General features: G+C 37.6%; 2 protein-coding genes across 12 annotated transcripts in view; one reads left to right on the forward strand and one right to left on the reverse strand.

Moving 5' to 3' along the window:
- Positions 1–5271, reverse strand: part of CEP290 (centrosomal protein 290) — a 92818-nt gene extending 87547 nt beyond the window's left edge. For all 8 annotated transcript variants that reach the window (XR_006709189.1, XR_006709188.1, XM_045465229.1 and 5 more), the window contains exons 1-5: positions 4668–5271; positions 3977–4106; positions 3743–3820; positions 2704–2773; positions 2392–2438 (exon numbers count right to left, since the gene is read on the reverse strand). Coding sequence is in view for 6 of the 8 variants with exons in the window: in XM_045465229.1 (XP_045321185.1) it covers positions 2392–2438; positions 2704–2773; positions 3743–3820; positions 3977–4078 (297 nt within the window). In the remaining 2 variants the exon portion in view is untranslated. The remainder of the gene's footprint in view (positions 1–2391; positions 2439–2703; positions 2774–3742; positions 3821–3976; positions 4107–4667) is intronic.
- Positions 5272–5328: 57 nt separating this feature from the next.
- TMTC3 (transmembrane O-mannosyltransferase targeting cadherins 3) overlaps positions 5329–19220 on the forward strand; it is a 59669-nt gene continuing 45777 nt past the window's right edge. For 2 of the 4 annotated variants that reach the window (XR_006709191.1, XR_006709192.1), the window contains exons 1-2: positions 5494–5513; positions 14448–14664. Coding sequence is in view for 1 of the 4 variants with exons in the window: in XM_045465236.1 (XP_045321192.1) it covers positions 14476–14664 (189 nt within the window). In the remaining 3 variants the exon portion in view is untranslated. Of the gene's footprint in view, positions 5514–14447; positions 14665–19220 lie in introns of all 4 variants that reach the window. The other 2 variants (XR_006709190.1, XM_045465236.1) reach the window with 2 other exon arrangements.

Consider the following 19220-nt stretch of genomic DNA (forward strand, 5'->3'; position numbering starts at 1 on the left):
AACAACAAACTGACTTTAAATTTGTATTATAATCAGCACCAGATGTTTAAAATCATGTTAGCTTAAGAACCTGTTTTTAAAACTGTTTATTTAAGCTTTAGTTTGCAGACTGGCAAACCCTTAAGCTTTTTCTGAGCCACCCACAGCTACAAATGGACTGTCAATCATTCAGGCTCTATTATAACCACTGAGCCACAGACCCCAGACTAAACTACACAGGCAGAGAACACAGGCAATGAGCTATGAAGGCTTCTCCTGAGCATCAGGACTCTGAAACCAGGCTACAACTCACCAGGGCCACCAGTCGCTGACCTCTGGTGCTCTTAACCTGCCCTTTCCCTCAGACTCTCTTTAGACCATTGCTGTCTAACAGGACTTTCTAGGATAATGGAAATGTTCTCTGCACAGTAGAGTGCTACAGCCACTACCTACAGGTGGCTTTGAGCACTTGAAATGTGGCTACTGCAACTACAGAATTGAATTTTTAATTTTAATTGTAATGAATTTAAGTTTAAATAGCCACTTGCAAATAACCACAAGTGATTAGTGTTACTGTACTAGATTGGCCTAGACTAAGGTCATCTTTAAAATGTTGTGCCAGATTGGGCACCTGACTGGCTTAGTAAGTAGGGCATTCAACTCTTGATCTCATGGTCATGAGTTCGAGCCTCACATTAGGGGTAGTTTACTTTAAAAAAAAAAAAAAATCTTATGGCAAATTAAATCCATTTCACTTCATGTTCCTGTTATTTGGACTCATAGTCCAAAACATCCTTTTGTCATCTACCTGTCTTACATTCATTTCTTTACAAAACAGTTGTGTTAATCCTATATAATACTTTTCTCACTCTTTTCCTCCTTCAGAAAACCTTCCATTGTGCTCTCAAAAATCAAGATAAATTAATATTTTATACCCCCAGCCCTTTTACTGAAATCATACTCTCCATCTCCCAGCCTGAGGTCCAATTTGGTTCCTTTAATATACTAATTCCTTTGGAAGTCTTTTAATTGGGAGATGCTCATTCTTTCACATCCCATAGACCTTAGGGTCAAGACATGGTGTTGATTTACCTCAACCTGCAACTTCCAGGCTATCCTTCCTCCACCATTTTGTGAAAACTCCAGCTGCTTTGAATTCCACATGATATCCAGTTATCTAATCCCTACCTACTCAGGGTAGTAGCAAACTACTAACTTCCCAACTGTTCTCTCTCAAAATTCATTGAGAATTTTTGGCACATGGCTCCTAGTCTTCCACAAAAAGCCCCACTAAGCAGTTTCCACATCCATATAACTCTCATTCTGGTCTCTCTCTCACTCATTTTTTTTTTTTTTTTACATGCTTCTTGAATTCACTATAGCCTCCCACTTTCATGCCCACACCAGAACATTGTGCCAGCAGAAACATTCTCTCATGATTCCTAGTATACCTGCCCTCTGACCTCACAGGACCCTCTAATCCCTGGACTCCTCTCTAACCTCTCCCACCAATCAAATCTTGACTTCTTTACCCATCAGCTGAGATTTCATAATCACCACATCAACCACTTTCTTACTAGTATCTCCCACAGCCCTATCCTTCCATTCCACAGCAGGTACCTGGCTAAACACTAACAGAATGAATCCAACTTCAGAATTAATTTAGTAAGTATTAACTGAGAGTGGCTGATATTCTTCTAGGAGATGGATATACAGTAGGGGATAAAAAATAACTCCTCCCAGTTCACAGTTAATAAGTAAAAGAATCAGGATTTGAACTCAAATCATCTGACTCTATATCTCCTAATCTCCACTTCATTCTCCACTATTGTTGAAGCTTAATCTTCCTTAAAATTTGACCATATATCTTCCCCTCTTATTTTTAGCAATCCCTTCAATCTCTCCACTTCCAGGTACTAAACATACAAACATAAAAGCTTCTATACACATCCATTCTTCCTATTAAAAAGAAGGTCTTTTCTCCCTTTTAAAGGCTAATTTTTGTAGCACATTCCTTCCCACATTCTCAGGAATTTCAATGTATTGGTTCCTTAACACTACATTCATATTTTGGCTCTTCGCTTTCTCAAAAGCTACTTCTTCTGCCATATCCTTCTGTCACTATTCCTCAAATTCCCATATGCCTCCATGCCAGCTCAGTTACTAGTAATCTTCTGTATAACCCTCTAGTCTGTAAACTTCAGGCTATTTAATGTTTTTATTTTGTTCACAACTGAATGCTCAATTCTTAGAATGTAAGGTATGTAATAAATATATAAAATATATGTTGAACAATTAATTATGAACACAATATCACTCTTGTGATTTTCCAGACAATAGAAAATTGTAAAAGTATTAATTCAAAGTAATAAAATTAACAATTACACCCTAGGGAAATACAAAAGGACATACCTCCAGTTCATTTTCCAGTTTCATTACTTTAGTTTTTAATTGATTTTCTATTAAAAAAAAAAGTTTCAATTGGTCAGATTTATCTCAAAACAAACTTTTACATAAATTTCAATAAAGTAATAAAATTATTTTTAAAGACTCCATCATGATTGTAATAAGGTAACATAAGAGAAAGTAACTTCTATACCTCATCCATAAAACAGGAGTTCTAGACATGTCTTTCAAAGTAAGTTGGGAATACACACATTTTATAGAATATGTTAAACGGAGTCCCCTATTGGACACTATGATAAACTTCTTCCAGGGCATTACCGAATTTTGCTTGCTCTTCTCCCGCTTTTTCAACTTCCTCCAAAGCTAGTTCTACTTCTTGAGCTTTCATCTAAACATTTAAAAAGAAAAGTTATTTCAATATGCCTTTACAAAAGCAGTGAAAACAAGGACTTTGTTTCATTTGCTCTCCTAGTATTTAATGCCTTCAGTACCTGGGATATGGAGATTTTCAGTAAATGTTTGTTGAATAGATGACTTTCTTATTTAAGGATATGACAGCTTCAAAATATCTTTGATTCCTCTTTTTCTCCTCAATCTCATATGTGATAATGTAACTTTTCTAATGTTCTAATTTTTCCGTAATGTTTTCTACTATCTTTTCCCATTCCAATTGTCATTATTCTAGTCCAGAATCTTATGTTTAACCTCCTTCACAACGTTCTGTCTAAACAGCTTCAATTCCCTTCATTCTGTCCTTTTAACAAACCTAGTTTAGCCTTCCTAAGGAATACTTTTGAATCAATCAATTGTGGCTCAAAAATCCTAACAGCTCCTCATAGGCGATAGCATAAAATACACTTAGACTACTGTAAACTATACCCAACATTTATTTTCTCTACAATTTACTATTAACTTTCTGCACCTGTCTCCTCGAATGTAAAGAATAAGCACATTTTCTAGCCCCAGTTTTTATTTAGGGTGATTTCTACCTGCAGTATACTCATTGGCCTTTGCCCTTTATGAGGCCTCTCACACCAAAATCTCTCCCCCTCCTAACAAATCCCTACAGAAGTCATTCATATTTTTCATTCTGACTTCAGAATTATGTTAACATAATTAACAAAGGACCTCCGTATGTTATTTTTAAACACCCCCATCCTGTTTCCCTTATACATTCTTTTAGGAACTTTAGAGCAGAAACTAGCAATGTTTCGCACACTAAAATCCTCAATCCACATTTGAAGCAATCTCATTTTCAGTGATCTTGGTACTTTCATAAAGATTAACTTATTTAAGAACAGTTCCTTAAACGTCCTCTAATAATCAAAACCATTGTTAAAACCCACAGCATACAAACCTTCATTAGTGATTGAGTAATTCTGAAAAGGTGTATCACATTTTCTTGACTTGCATGTTTTAGCTCACTTATTTCCACCTAAGTAAAGAGAAAGCAACTATTTTATATTTTATAACCCTTAGGCAAAATATGAGAACTCTTCCATTTGTGACATTCATTGATTTCGTGGACAACTTAATCATAGTTGTGCGTGTATGTACACACACAACTATGTATTGTTTATCAGTTAAGCACCTTGGATAAGGAAACCAGTAAATTATCTGCCAATTCTTCTTGACGAGGCAGGTCATCTGGGTCAACTTTTATTATTTCTTTCCAGTTTATATTAGGTGGCATCGTGAAATCTTTCACTGCGCTTTACCTTCTGTAACAAAACAGGTGGGTATTAGCATTTTCAATGTAAACAACATTACTGTTTTTGTAGATTACATCATTATAACTCTAAGATGTTAGCAAAGAGCGATGGCTCCTTAATTGTATGATAGATATACATATATACAGATATATATAGCCTTGATCAAAATTACAGCTGGCACAAACCAGCAGATGCTGCACCAGCTGAATAAACTACAAGTTCCCTTCCTAAGACTCATGTAGATCAGATCTAAGGTTCCGCTTCTCCTCCTCTACGCCCCCCCTTACCACTAGAGGCGCTCGAATATCTAATGGTGCCAAGCGCGGGGCTGCCTATAAGGCTGAAAATGAATCTTGATCGGAGAAGCAGGAACTGGGGGTAAAAAGGGTGAGGAAACGGCTGAAATGGGCGCAGGTAGGCCGAGGAAACCAGGGCCGAACCTAGAAGACAAATGGGTTGCCGACCAAAGACTAGGGAGCAGGGAAGCTAGGCTGTTACATACGGGCCCTGAGGCTTAAAGAACCTGCTTGGAAAGAAACTGGCTGCTCCCTCTCACCAAAATCCACCCACCTAACCAAGGATGGCAACCAGCAGCGTCCCCTCATCTGCCCCACGGACCAAGCTTGGTCCCGCCGCTACGCCCCACCGCTCCACAGCGCGCTTCCACCGGGTCTCAGGATCCCGCCAACTGGTCCAGTGCAATCAAGAGCGGCAGCGGCTGCTAGGCGACACCATTCCCCACCCAGCTAAAGACGGAACAAGGCCCCGGATGCGAGGGGAGCCTACATTTCACGACCCTGGGTGATGCTTTGCGTTTAGATTCTCCTGCAAGGTCCCTTGTACTCTCTGTTAAAGACTGGGAGAAGGTGAGGGATGAGGACTCCAAATCCCAGAGTGCAGTTCTGCATGCAAAGTTTGTGCATGCTGGGAAATGAAGTTTCTGAGATGTGGAGGTAGGCCGTTCCCGGCGTGCAATGCGGGAGGCTGCGACGGTGCTGGGGTGGTGGGGGAACGACCCGGAGGCGGGAGGCGCAGTGGCTGAGGCGCGTGTGCGCCGGTGTCCAGAATTAGATAGACCATGACTGTGCCTTCGGTGTCGTCACTCGCTGGGCCGCTTTTCCTGAGATTTCCCTAATCCATCTCCTGGTGGAACTGCTCCCAGGTGAGGTCGGGCTACGGGTCAGCGGCGGGGGAGGAGTTGAGGGGAGCGGTCCCGGCTTAACGAAGCTCGTGCTTTGGGGCGGAGGGACTCGGTCCAGGTCTGAAGAGGTGGGAAGCACCCTTCTCCTTAGGGGTTTGCAAACGTTCCCCGGGTGGTACCCTCTGTAAGAAAAAAAAAGTTTTAGTTTTCTTTGCTCTCAGAATCCATTCAGTACAGTGGAGTGGGGGCCGCGCCGCCAAGATCGTGATTTCGGGGTGAGTAAAGAATCGAGAAAAGGACACATCTTTTCTGTCCGCCTTACCTGTAGCACCGTAGCCTTCGTGGATCGGAGGACCTGAAGGTTGAGGTACTGGCATAGAGTGAAGGCTCCAGAGAGGGGAGTTTAGAATTTGTCCAGGCTACTGCTGGGGTGGAGAGAGAAGGGCCTCAGTGCTCACCAGCCCGGAAACTGTCACTTGCTTGGTTACCGAAGATGCCCTTATATGAAAGTGTTCTCAGGTGTTTACAGTTCTTTTGGACAAAGTTTCCCCATCCTGCTGCGCTCAGCCATTCTGAAATATAATATACTAGTAGGTAACTTTCTCAAAAAGCCTTAAACTTGAAATGACATTTTCAACTGTTTGGACCATTGCCTCTTACAATTATCTTCTTTTTAGGACTTTTTCTTAATTGTAATTGATATATTTTCCTCCTGAAAATATACAGATTTTTTTCCAAACCACGTGTTTGGGTAAAACAAATAGCTCAGTAAAAAATAAAAACATACCGATTTCATAAGATACAAATCTGATGAATGTCTTTAAAATGTAGGAATGATGATTTTGTTGTATCCTTTACTGAGATTATATGCCACATACTGTTCATTATCTTTTTCACATGCTTGTATTACATCCCCAGAACCTGTGTACCTTGTAACTCTAAGTTTTACCTTTTGACTAGTCTGTTCTTTGTTTCAATGAGTTCGTTTTTGTTTTTTGGTTGTTTTGGTTTGGTTTTTTTTTTTTTTTCTTTTTTTTTTTTTTTAGATTGGACATGTTAGGTCATACGGTATTTGTCTTTTTCCGTCTGACTTATTTCACTTAGCATAATGCCCCCAGGGTCCATCCATGTTGTCCCAAATTGCAAGATTTCATTCTTTTCATGGCTGAATAATGTTCCATTGTATGTATATACCACATTTTCTTGATTCATCTGCCAGTGGTCACTTAAGGTATTTCCATGTCTTGGCTATTGTAAATAATTCTGCAATGGATATGGGGGGTATCTGCAATGGATATCTCATCCAGATAGTGGTTTCATTTGCTTTGGATGTATATCCAGAAGTGTAATTGCTTGATAATATGGTAGTTCTGTTTTAAATCTTGAGTGACCTCCTAGCTGTTTTCCGTAGAGGCTGCACTAGTTGACATTCCCACCAGCAGTGTGTGAGGGTTCTCTCTTCTCCACATCCTTGACCACAGTTGTTATCTTTTGTCTTTAGGATGACAGTAAACTGACAGGTGTGCGGTGGTGTCTCAGGGTTTTGATTTGCATTTCCCTGCTGTAGTGATACTGAGCACCTTTTCATGTACTGTTGGCCATTTGTAAGTCATTGGAAGAAGTTCTTTTGTTTTTTTGTTTGTTTAAATGTTTATTTTTGATAGAAAGAATGGGAGAGGGGCAAAGAGAAGAAGACAGAGAATCCCAAGCAGGCTCTGCCCTGACAAAAAAAAAAAAAAAAAAAAGAAAGAAACTCTGGGCTCAAACTCACGAACCTGTGAGGTCAAGACCTGGGCCGAAATCAAGAGTTGGACTCTTAACTGACTGAGCCACCCAGGTGCCTATGCCTGTTTTTAAATCAGATTCTTTTGTTTTTTTTGCTGTTGAGCTGTTTAAGTTCCTTACATATTTCAGATACTAATCCTTTATCAGATGTATGATTTGCAGGTATTTTCTCCCATTCCATAAGTTGCCTTTTCATTTTGTTAATAGTTTGGTGTGCAGAAGCTTTTTAAGTTTAATGTAGTCCCACTTGTTTATTTTTCCTTTTTGCTTTTGGTTTCAAATCCAAAAAAGAAAAATCATTGTCAAGGTCAGTGTCGAGGAGCTTACCTTTATGTTTACTTCTAGGAGTTTTATGGTTTCGGGTCTTACATTCAAGTCTTTAATCCATTTTGTATTGATTTTTGTGAGTACTGTAAGATTATGCACTTTCATTCTTTCACATGTGGCTCTCCAGTTTTCTCAACACCAGTTATTAGACTCTACTTTCTTCGTTATGTATTTTTGGTCCTTTGTTCATTTCTGGGCTGTCTTGTTCCATTAATCTGTATATTTTATGCAAATACCATAACTATACAAATGCCAATACTATAACTTCGTCACACTATCTCACTTACTCTTCATCACAATCCAGTGGAGTAGGTGCCTATATTGTCTTCATTTTCCAACTAAGTTAAAAAACTTAAGCTTGGAGAACTTAAGTACTGTGCTTAAATAGTGTGATATTGGGCATGGATCTTTCTGGCTGGAGGACATTCTCTTGACTGCCATACTACCTCCTCAGGCATGCTGGAACCAGTATCTGTGGAGTGCTTCTTCTTCAGTCTTGCTGTCTGTAGTAAATATCACATTCTAATGATGTAACTTTGTTTACTCAAGAATTTGAATTACGTTTTTCATGTTCAGTTTTTAATTCATAATTTAGCAAGGAAGGGAAGAGATGAGATCTAATCATGTGCTTAAAACTGCATATTTATTTTCGTGGAATCTGATTTTTCTGTAGCACCTTGTTTTTTTTCTTGTTTTTCATTCATTATCACTATTCTGTATATTCATTTACTAGTTTCGTTTGTCTGTTTTCATCTTTACTACCCTTAGTTCCCCTCATCCTCTTGTTCACATTTATATTGCCAGCATCTCAAGGTACCTGGTCTAATGGTAAATTTTATTTTCACTTTTCAGAAGTGAAAATAAATTCAGAGAAGCTAAGTAATTTCCTAATAGTTAATGAATCTAAGACTGTTACCCAGGTCTCAATTACAGTCCTGACAAAATGCAAAATCTTACTTAAATTTCATTTTTTTTTTTACTCTAACAATATTTTTGAGCTTGTACACTGTCCTAGCATTGACTTATAACCTCCTTAGGAGCTTTCCAGGTGTAATCCGAAACTGGCTTCTGAACATGGAGGGCAGAGAGACAAAGGGGAAGACCATTCCAGGTTGGTAGGTGGCAGCTTCACTAAGTAAAGGGTACTTACCTACGAGGCTTGTCTTGCATAGTGGAAAGACTAATGAACCCCTGCACCCACCCAATCTGAAAAGCTTATATAGAGAGGCCTTAACTGGGTTCAGTCAAGTATATTGTGCAGGTGTTCTCAACACCATATCATTATCTCAAGGCTATGTCCTTGCAGTAGCCTTTGGGATAGCAAAGCTTGCATGAAAAGCAAACAACCCACATTCCAACTGGAGGGGACAGATCGCTTGGGCCCAATTTATAGATCAGCTGGCAGTCACATTTGTTTTTTGTTTTTTATAAGTTTATTTTGGCGTGCAGGTGGGGAAAAGGCAGAGGGGGAGAAAAAGAGAATCCTGAGCTGACTCTGTGCTGTCAGCACAGAGCCCGATGCGGGGCTCAATCCCACAAACATGACCTGAGCCAAAATCAAAAACCGGAGGTTTAACCAACTGGCCCACTCAGGCCCCCCTGTCAGTCACATCTTTTCAATGACCTTCCCCAACAGCTAGACAAGGGTGATACAACAGGAAACAAGTTTGCTATGGTCTAGGTCCTTATGCATTATAGTATGTACGTAGCTGTGAATCAAATTTAACTCAAGTTCTACTTCAGTCACTCTAATTTTGAGGAAAATCACTAAAACTGTTATTTTTTTTTTATCATATTTTCTGCATCAGTCAGTTTTTACCAAGAGAAGAGTGATACCAAGAGATGTGATAATTTTATAAATGTCCTTGCTACAGGAACACTTGCCTGGACCTGCCTTCTGTCTTCTCTCTGGTTTTATGAGCAGTTTTATTTAATCAAAATCGTTTCACAAAAAAGACTTTCCCTTTTGTAATTGCTAACTCTGTTCCCTGTATCAGTCAACTTATTTTGTTCAGATGTTACTTCCATTCCCTTTTTTGCTGCTTTATCAAGAAAACGAATGGTAGGTTATTTTCCAGCATCTATAATAAAGCATAACCATGAGAACTTTAGTATCCACTGTGTATAAAATATTTCATTTTGTCTGTTCTAGTAGAGAAGACTTGGTGTGCAGCAAGCTGACACTTGTCTCTTGACATGAGACTGGAAAGATTAGAAGAGTCAGAGTAAATACTTCATAACTTTGCAGGCCAAAGTTTTATACACTTTAAAATAGTCATAAAATATAGATTATTCTATTGAAGAAGATCATGAAATTATTGAACTGAGAGAACTCTACTTTCCAGGTTAGTCACAAATTCATATAAAATTTTCCTGTAGGTTTATTTTTTCCACAGTTGTACTACTGGATTTTTAGAAAAAGGGGTACATGGTAACAAACACTTATGAGAATCTCATCTTTGATATAATGGTCAAGTAAGCATTTTTGCTTTCCTTTTCTTTATGTTTAACAAGCATGTAAGGTACTATCATCTCTAGGTAAAGAAAGAGAAGCATTGAACCCCCTCTCCATGTCACAAGGCTTCTCATTTGCAGTGAGCTTGAGCTTGGAGCAGAAGACAATCCCTAAAGTTAAATCAAGTTGAGGGTTTTGATTATTATGTTGGCATTGAGCACGTCAATTACTGAATGGAACGGTTTGCAACTTAATGTGATTGTATAACTCTTAATTACCTAACTATATTTAGAAATCCTGGGAACCGTCCAAGTTTTTTAAAGTAACATTTTATAACCTTATGTTTTGTAAACCTTTAAATTCAACCTAAAAGTCTTATTATGTTTGTAAACTTACACGCCCCCCCCCACCCCCTTTTTTATATAACTCAAATTGAAAGGACTAAATGCATAAGCTACATTTAAAACTTGGTTAAATTGCCTTAATTTAAAATTGCATTTATAATTTTAATATATTTTTATTATTTTTTTAATGTTTATTTTTGAGAGAGAGCATGAGCATGGGAGGGGCAGAGAGAGAGGGGGAGACAGAATTTGAAGCAGGCTCTGTGCTGAGAGCAGAGAGCCAGATGGGAGGCTCAAACTCAGGAACCCGTGAGATCATGACCTGAGCCGAAGTCGGATGCTTAACCAACTGAGCCTAATTTTTATTCAAGGACTCAAGACACCTGACTTAAAAAGCAAAATTTTCTCAATACTTAAAACAATTTGTATACACCTAATAAATTAAACTTAAAACTATAGCAACTCCCAAGTCTTTACAAAAATTCCAATATATTTGCAAACTTGGCTAAATTAGTATACTTTTCAGCTAAAAAGCCTAAATCCACAAACTGCATGACCAATAATTTAATATTATGTATATTTTACATATCATTGTGTCATATAAAATTGCATTTTAAATTATTTTTGAAGCTAATATATCAAGAGTCTACAGTGTATAAGATTCTTCTGAACATTATAAGTACTCTAATAATCAAATACATGTTAATTCCCAAATATAACTGTGAAGTAGTAAAACCACGGGTTTAATTTACTCCTATTTCCTCTATTTATTTTAATTTTTCCTGTGGTGAGAATGTTTAACCAAATAGTTTAACAGCAGTTTGGGGTAAGAACTCCAAGTGTCACCAGGTCAGGGACCTGACATTATTTATGGGAGAGAGGTTTCTGACCGATACACAAGACCTGATTTTCATCTATCCCATGGTGGATGTTCTGAGTTGTTTTGTTTTCCTAAATTTCAATTACACACACACACACTGTAAGAGTAACATGGTTCTCACCCATTAGGTGCTCTGTTTATATCTTCTTCGGAGTGTTGTTCAAGAACTTTCTGACCTATTCTAGTATGAAGTGGTTAGTTGACTTGCTTGCATGGTTGTCATTCTGGGTATTTCTTTTTTTGCTTTGTTTTGTTTAGTTTTTGTTTTCTTCTGGGTATTTCTTTTGTTGCTATCTTGCATTGGATCCCCTGTCTCCTGATTTCCCTCTCTCTGTTTCTTAGTATACTCCCTAATTTTACTGGTATACATCTTCTATTAGTTTCCTGAAAAGAGGAGACAGAGGTAATGTTTTTAAGACCTTGAATGTCTTAAAATATTTTTATTCTAGTTTCTTAGTTGGGTAATTTGTGTTTATTAACATAAAATTTTAGGTTGGAAATTATTATCCCTCAGAAACTTGAAGCATTACTCCCTTTTTCTTCTGCATCTAGCTTCCAGTATTAGTGAAAGAAAAAAAAAGATTTGTTTGGATTCATAATCTTTGGTATGGAACCTGTTTTCTTTGTGGAAACTTTTAGAGTCCTTTTTGTTTGTTTCCAGAGTTGTAATATTTTATAAGATTCTATACCAGTTTGTAAAAAAGAGCTGGAGTGTCTCAAAATGTATATAGACAGACTTCTGATTAACCCTCATTTTCAGTTTGCTACCTTCTGACTTGTGTCTTCTGTGTCAGACACCTTGTATTTCACCTATTTCAGAGAGGAAGTCTCTGATCTTCTCCCCTGCTATAGAAGAGGTCACTTGCCTGTACCCAATGGGAAAGGGGTCTAAATTCTAACAAATCCATATGTTCCAACCTATTTCTTGAGATCTTGTCACCAGTTTTGAGATTGATGCTGGCAGGGATGCAAAAAACTTTTTAAGTTTTCCACCTTAAGCTTTAGATTCACTTTCCTGAGCTCTGTTAGGTCACTCGATAAATTTTGTTTTTCCAGCTTCCAAAACTTGCTATGATTGCCTCTCCAGTGGTGTTTATCCTTGGGAATTTATACCCCCCTTTCTTTTCTCATTTAATACTTTGTCGTTTTAGTGTGTAGTTGAGAATGAGTGAGGCAAATAATGCCTGGTCAGTCTCCAATCTTTAAACAAGTGCTATCAGTTTTTTCTATGATAATAAGGTGTAAGGTCTTACTCTTTAGAGATGATAAGTCACTTGTGGACTCAAGATAAACCCTTAGATAATTTTTCTTTTAGTTAAAACTATCCTTCAAAAGGTACAGCTAATTTCCTTTGGTGATTGGTAGCATTGGATTTTGCATTTCTTTAAGTATAATATATTCTAAGGTTTCCTATCCAATTCTAAAGGCACTTTAATAGGCTTGTGTGTATCTTTATATAAACTTATGTCTGATTTTAAATCTCTCTCTGCCCTCCCTACTGTATTCTTCCTCTCTACATCTAGGCCAGATGTATATCAGGCCTTAGATCTTTTGGCTCTGTGAGTGATGTATTGTTTCTTCTTGCTGCTATAACAAATTATCACAAACATGCTGGCTTAAAGTAACAAAAATTCTATTTATTTATTTTTTTACTGTTTATTTATTCTTGAGAAGAGAGAGCATGAGCAGGGGAGGGTCAGAAAATGGAAGACACTGAATCCCAAGCAGGCTCCAAGCTGTCAGCACAGAGTACGATGCAGGGCTCAAACTCATAAACCGGGAGATTATGACCTAAGCTGAAGTCAGACGCATAATGGACTGAGCCACACAGGCGCCCCAACAAATTTATTTTATAACTATGGACATGCAAAATGGGTTTCACTAGACTAAAATTGAAATGTCAATAGGGCTGTGGTCCCTTTAGAATCTAATGAAGAAAGTGGTTTTTTTGCCTTTCCACCTTCTAGAGGCTGCCATCATTCCTTGCCTTATGGCCCTAGCCTGCTGTCACATCACTCTCATCTCTGCTTTTCTGACTCTTCTGCCTGCCTTTTGTAAGGTTTCATGTCATTGAATTGGCCCACCAGATAATTAAGGATATAATCTCTTCATCTCAAAACCCTCCGTGTAATCACAACTTGTAAAGTCTCTTTTGCCATGTAAGGTAACATATTCACAGGATCAGGGGATTTGGATGTGGACAGTTTGGGAGAGGGGCATAGTTCTATCTTCAACAAGTGATGAGCCTAAAATGATACTAATGATACTACTCAAGCTAAAAAAGTATATCATCAGCTTGTTTTTCAAGAGTACCCTTATTTTAATTATAGGGCTGATTCTTCAGTATCATCCAGTTATTATAGTGCCTTTTACTCTAAACCATTTTCTCACTGAATCCTTTATTTAAAAAAAAAAAAAAATTATTTTGAGAGAGCACCAATGAGAAGGGGCAGAGGAGCGGGAGGGGGTGGGAGAGAATTGCAAGCAAGCTCTGCGCTGTCAGTGCAGAGCCAGACACGGGGCTCCATCCTTTGCATCCATGAGATACGTGATGTGAGCTGAAATCAAGAGCTGGATGCTTAACTGACTGAGCCACCCGGGTACCCCTCACTGAATCCTCTCTAAAACAATGACTTAATTATGAATTTTCATGTGTGAAGCCCATTCCCTATATTAAAACCATTTGTGGTAAAAAGAAAAAGAAACACTATTTAGAACTGGGTTTTAAGCTTATATGGGCCAGATAACATAAATCAATCAAACAAGTCAGGGTTAAAGACGAGACGATACTTAAATGGCTAGTATACAGCTAGCTTAGGCTTAGAATTCCTATAGAGACATTTAAGAGAGATATGTTTAAAAGGTTTTAACCAAAGCAAGGCTGTGGGCCTCAAGTTTGGACACCTGATTTAGGTAATAGTTGATCTTCTAGTATATTAAGTACTAAAATAGAAGTTTCAAGATACATTTCAGAAAATCCATGTTCAATGTTTTTTCAAATATTTGTTTTCCCACAAAAATTTACTGTCCTTCCCACTAAGATTTATTTACTACTCCTTGAGTACACCATACTAGTTTTTTTTAAAGTTTTTTGTATGTATATCTGTTTCCCTGAGTAATCTGACCTGTGACGACTTATAAGGAATTCACTATCTAGTTAGCTAGAGATATAAATCCAGAGATTAAGTGGTGTGATTGTAGTAGAGGTATGAAATTCATGAAGCAGCAAATAATTTTAAGTTAGAAATTTGAAGAGAGTGGGCAGCTAATGCTTTTTAGAGGTGGATGATATTTGAGCTGAGCTTTGAAATACTCTCAAGGAGAATTAGCATTTGCTATTGTACTTATCCTTCTACTAAAATTTTACTTATTTGAAAAAAATGATGCTTATTTTATTTTCATGATTTTTCCCTCCTAGATTTTATCCACAAGTGCTTGTGGAAAAGATGGCTGATATTAACCTCAAAGAAGTAACCTTAATAGTAGGTGTGGTTACTGCCTGCTATTGGAACAGCCTCTTTTGTGGTTTTGTTTTTGATGATGTTTCAGCAATACTGGATAATAAAGACCTGCATCCATCTACACCTTTAAAAACTTTATTTCAGAATGACTTCTGGGGAACCCCTATGTCTGAGGTAAGTAGTTATTTATTGCTTATATGTATCTCAGATTTTAAATAATTCTAGTAGTTTATTACTCGTAATTCTTTATCAACATTGGCATCATAGCAATTATGAATTTGTTTCCCAAAAATTTGTATGTTAGATAGGAAGTTGAAAATGTGGTTATCATCTTTAAAGCAGTACATGGTTCTTTCCTTAGTTGTATACCTTGGTTTAATCTTTTTAAAAATAATATATGTGTGTGAAAACCAAACATTAGGATATGAGTAAGTGTAAACAAATCTATTTCTTGCTAATTTTCTCTTTTTCCATGATTCAGGCCAAAGAGATGACCACTTTGGATATATTTAACCATCTGAAAATATGTGACTTCAGTATAAATAGATTAGACTTTTTTTTTGAGAGTGATAGTGCATGTGAGCACTCACGTGATCATGAGTTTAGGAAGGGCAGAGAGAGAGAATCCCAAGCAGGCTTTAAATATGGAAGTTTCTCAAGGGTGGGGGTGAAGTCTGTCATTCCTTTAGTCACAGCACATAAGTATTTTTTCTTGTTAAAAAGCAGACTTTATTTTCTTAAACCTTCCTGTTCTCACCTAATTCTAGCCTTTAAAAAAAACACATATTTGATAATGAGGAAAAAATATGGTTCTATAATAAGATACATTATTTTCTAGTCAGTTTATTTCCTTCTACCCCTCCCTTTTATCCCCAGAGACCCTTAGAACCCATTCCTACAACTTAAGCTAGTATCTGTTGTGATTTTAATCATGGCATTGAGATTTTAAACTGAAAGGTTAGCTGGCTAGATTAAAGGTCTCATGAAAGTTATCATACCTTCGTGTCAATATGATTTCCTCAGCTTTACAAATACAATATTTGATTTTGTTCAAAGCACCTATAAGTGGGCACACTAAGAAAATACTCATAACAATAGACTCAGACAAAATGAATGAACAAATTAGAATAACAATATATGGTGGAGATTGTTGCTTCCTCCTGTTTTCAGATGGGCATCTTCTTTTCCTGTTGGGAAACATGCCACTAGGGAAAAATTGTTCTGAATAGTATTTAGGTATTATATGTTTTCTTGACAAGCCTGGAATTAGCACAAAGATCTAATGGTTGATGTCCATAAGTACTGATAGGCTAGAAGCCTGTGTGCAGATCACCAAACCTTTATAAGGATTTTTGTGCCAGTATAGAGCTTAAAGACACATTTTGGGCTTAGAACATTCTCCTGAACTGTATGAATACTGGCACATTAGGGATCTTTAGACTCCTTTTGGCTTCTCAGTGTTTAGATCATCTCTTTTATAAACCCATTCTTTAGATAGTAATACTCTGTTTTTGAATGGTTCGGTGTATTATAAATCTGGCTGCGTATTACAGTTGCCTGGGGCACTTAAAATGTTACCAAGGCTCTACTCAAACTTGTTAGTTACAGTTAGCTCAGAATGGGATGTAACCATCAATATTTTTGTCTTGTTCTTTTTGTGTGTGTTCGCTTTTTTATTGTAGGATTTTGGGGGGGTAGAGGATTGGGTGTTTCTTAAGTTATCCAAGTGATTCTCTGGTGCAGCCATGGTTGAGAACCACTGAGCTGTAATGAGCCACTCTCTTCTGGCATTTGGCCTACAATATATCTATCTTAAGGTAACGTTTGCAAATAATCCCATTGCACTAGATATTGCCTCCGCTATATGGAGATTCACATTAGCAGGGAACTGTCAGCTAATTCACTCATTATATTCATGCCTATGTTTCTATTGCCACCTAATAATATGAGTAATTAAATTTTCTTTTAATATACCTGAATTTAATAATGATCTATATTATTTTGTTCGTAATATAACTGTTTTACTGTACTTTCACAGAGTAAACCTGTTATCTGCTATGCTAATGATTATTTGTCATAGCAGAGTCTCAGATTACTAATGAATTGTGTAAATACAGTAAAATACTGGTTTGTGAGCATAATTTGTTCCGGAAACATGCTTGTAATCCAAAGCACTTATATGTCAAAGCAAATTTCCCCATAAGAAATAATGGAAACTCAGATGATTTGTTCCACAACCCAAAAATATTCATATAAAAATGATCACAGTACTGTAATGTTATAGACTCTGGGCCTAGAGTTCTTTCTTGTCTAGCAAGAAAGCGGGATGCAGGATTAAAATGCGAAAGATGGCTAATGTCCAGGAGAAGACAAGAGCCCCTGATTAAGGGTCCTTGCTCCTTTCTTATTAGGATCAGAAGGCTTACAAACATGGTGATGAACATGCAGAAAGAGAAAATGAAACTGTAAACATTAACTCGTGGACTCATGGGAAAGGGGATCTTGAAGATATGCGGGGTTAGGGGTTTGGGTTAATACAAAACAAAAAATCCTGGTGCCCAGAGGAAGGTTGTTTACAGCAGACCGCAGGCACCACCTGTTTACCTACACTTGTCTGGGGACAAGAAAGGTGGAACATGTAACCTCAGAGTCAACTGGGAACCTTTTCTTTTGTTAATTAGCTCTGCTCTGGGCAGCTTTGCCCTGTAGTGGTCTATAGCCCTATTTACCTGTTTACCTAATTTGGTCCTTCTGCAAAAGCAGCTTTCTGCTATAATACTAAGTTGGGGAGTTGGGGGGGTGGGGGGGGCAGGTGGTATCTTCCCTGAATACCTAATCTTATTTACCTCATATACTTTTGTATTGGGGCGGGCATTGGCCCACCCTCTTTATACTTATTTACCTAATCTTGTTTACCCAAATTTGGGTGTGAGTATCCTGTGGCTTTTTAATTCTTTATGCCTTGTTAACCCATCAGTGCAGGCTCAGGGAATTCCTAAGCTTATTCCATTACCACACTGCAATATAATATAAAATTAAGAAAATACAAAATATAAAGAAAAATTAATCTGCACTTACCTTTGAAAACTTTAGTGGCTGGTGTGAGAGAGACAAGAGAGAAGAGGGTTATTGTGTAGGACAACTTTCACAATCACTAACGGAATCACTGCTATCTATAGACTCCATGGAATCTTTCTCTTTTTATGCAACTTAAACAAAGAACCTATCCACTGGCACTTGCTTTTGCCTCCTTTTGAGGATTTCGTGGAAATGTGACATTGCATTGCCATTAAATTCATCACTCATACTGCCACAGCCTTATTTGGGTGGTGCATTTCTATAAAATTTTGCACCGTTTCCACATTTTACACATCTCCCTAATCTCATTTGAAGTGAGGGATTCCTCTACCTTTTTCTCCTCCTCTCCAGATGAGATGCAGATGTAGACTTCCCATAAAATCTTGCAATTTCGGCCACTTGCATGCCTTGTTTGTACTGCTCAATGATTTCCTTCTTAACATCCACCATGATCATCTCCTTCTCACCGCCTTTCTTTTCAACCTTTTTCTGCATGGGGGCCGTCATATACGCTTTCAGAGATACTACAATACAGTATTAATAAATTCTTGTCATATTTAATGAAACTGACAGTAAGACAGCAGAGGAAAGAGTCTATATCTGAAGGCAGTCTGACCTAAAATGAAACAAAGCATTCCTTAGCTTACTCTTGTATGGAAAAGTGAAGTACGTACATAGGTGGTTTGAAGTGACAAACAAGACACTAGTGCCAGTTGTGGGCACCCTCCAGAGTTCTGAAACCACCGACTTCTGCCACAGCCTGAGATCAAGCATGTGACCATGGGAGATGGTCACCCACAATTTCACAGCCAGAGAGACAGAGAGAGAGAGAGAGAGAGAGGGAGAGAGTGAGCCATTGGCTCAGTTGTGATCATGTGACTTTGTTTCACATACTACTATTGTAAGACATTACTCATTTATCAAGTTAAAATTTATTAGAAATATTTCCTTGTTTTGTGGAACACTTAAAGAACGAGTTACTTTTGCAATCCAAGATTTACTATAATTAGTTATGTTAATAATTAATTTTTTAATTGGCCATTACCTATGGCTCTCTAATAGACCTAACAAAAAAAATCGTGTATATTGCAATTAAAAATAACCTATTCCCCCTGCATTTTCAGACTTCATCCATTCAGCTGGCAAATATGTCCCATTGGAACTATGGTAACATTTTAGGCTCCCAAAAGGTTTCTAGAACCTTTTTTTTGCTTTTGGATACAAATCATGTCAGTTCAGTATAGTGCCTTAAAAATAATTTTGTCTGCCTGAGCTAAAGCCAATGATGTACAGAAATTAAGCAGCAAAGAACATTCTAAGTAGACAACACTCATGGTGTGTGTACTCAGTATAGAGATACTAAAATGTTCCTATTTTCAAAGGAGAAATATTTGTTCCTTGTGGTTTCTAACATTCCCTAGTAGGGATGAAAAGCTTACAAGTATAATACCAGGGACCCAGCAAGATATGATAAGAGGTAAGAGAGCAAAGAAGCTGAATTTGAATACCCTTACATAAAAATTTTATTCATTTATTTTTATTTTATTTTTTTTTCAGTATATGAAATTTATTGTCAAATTGGTTTGCGTACAACACCCAGTGCTCATCCCAAAAGGTGCCCTCCTTAATACCCATTACCCACCCTCCCCTCC

The sequence above is a fragment of the Leopardus geoffroyi genome, chromosome B4 (genome assembly GCF_018350155.1).
Source record: "Leopardus geoffroyi isolate Oge1 chromosome B4, O.geoffroyi_Oge1_pat1.0, whole genome shotgun sequence".
Lineage (NCBI taxonomy): Eukaryota > Metazoa > Chordata > Mammalia > Carnivora > Felidae > Leopardus > Leopardus geoffroyi.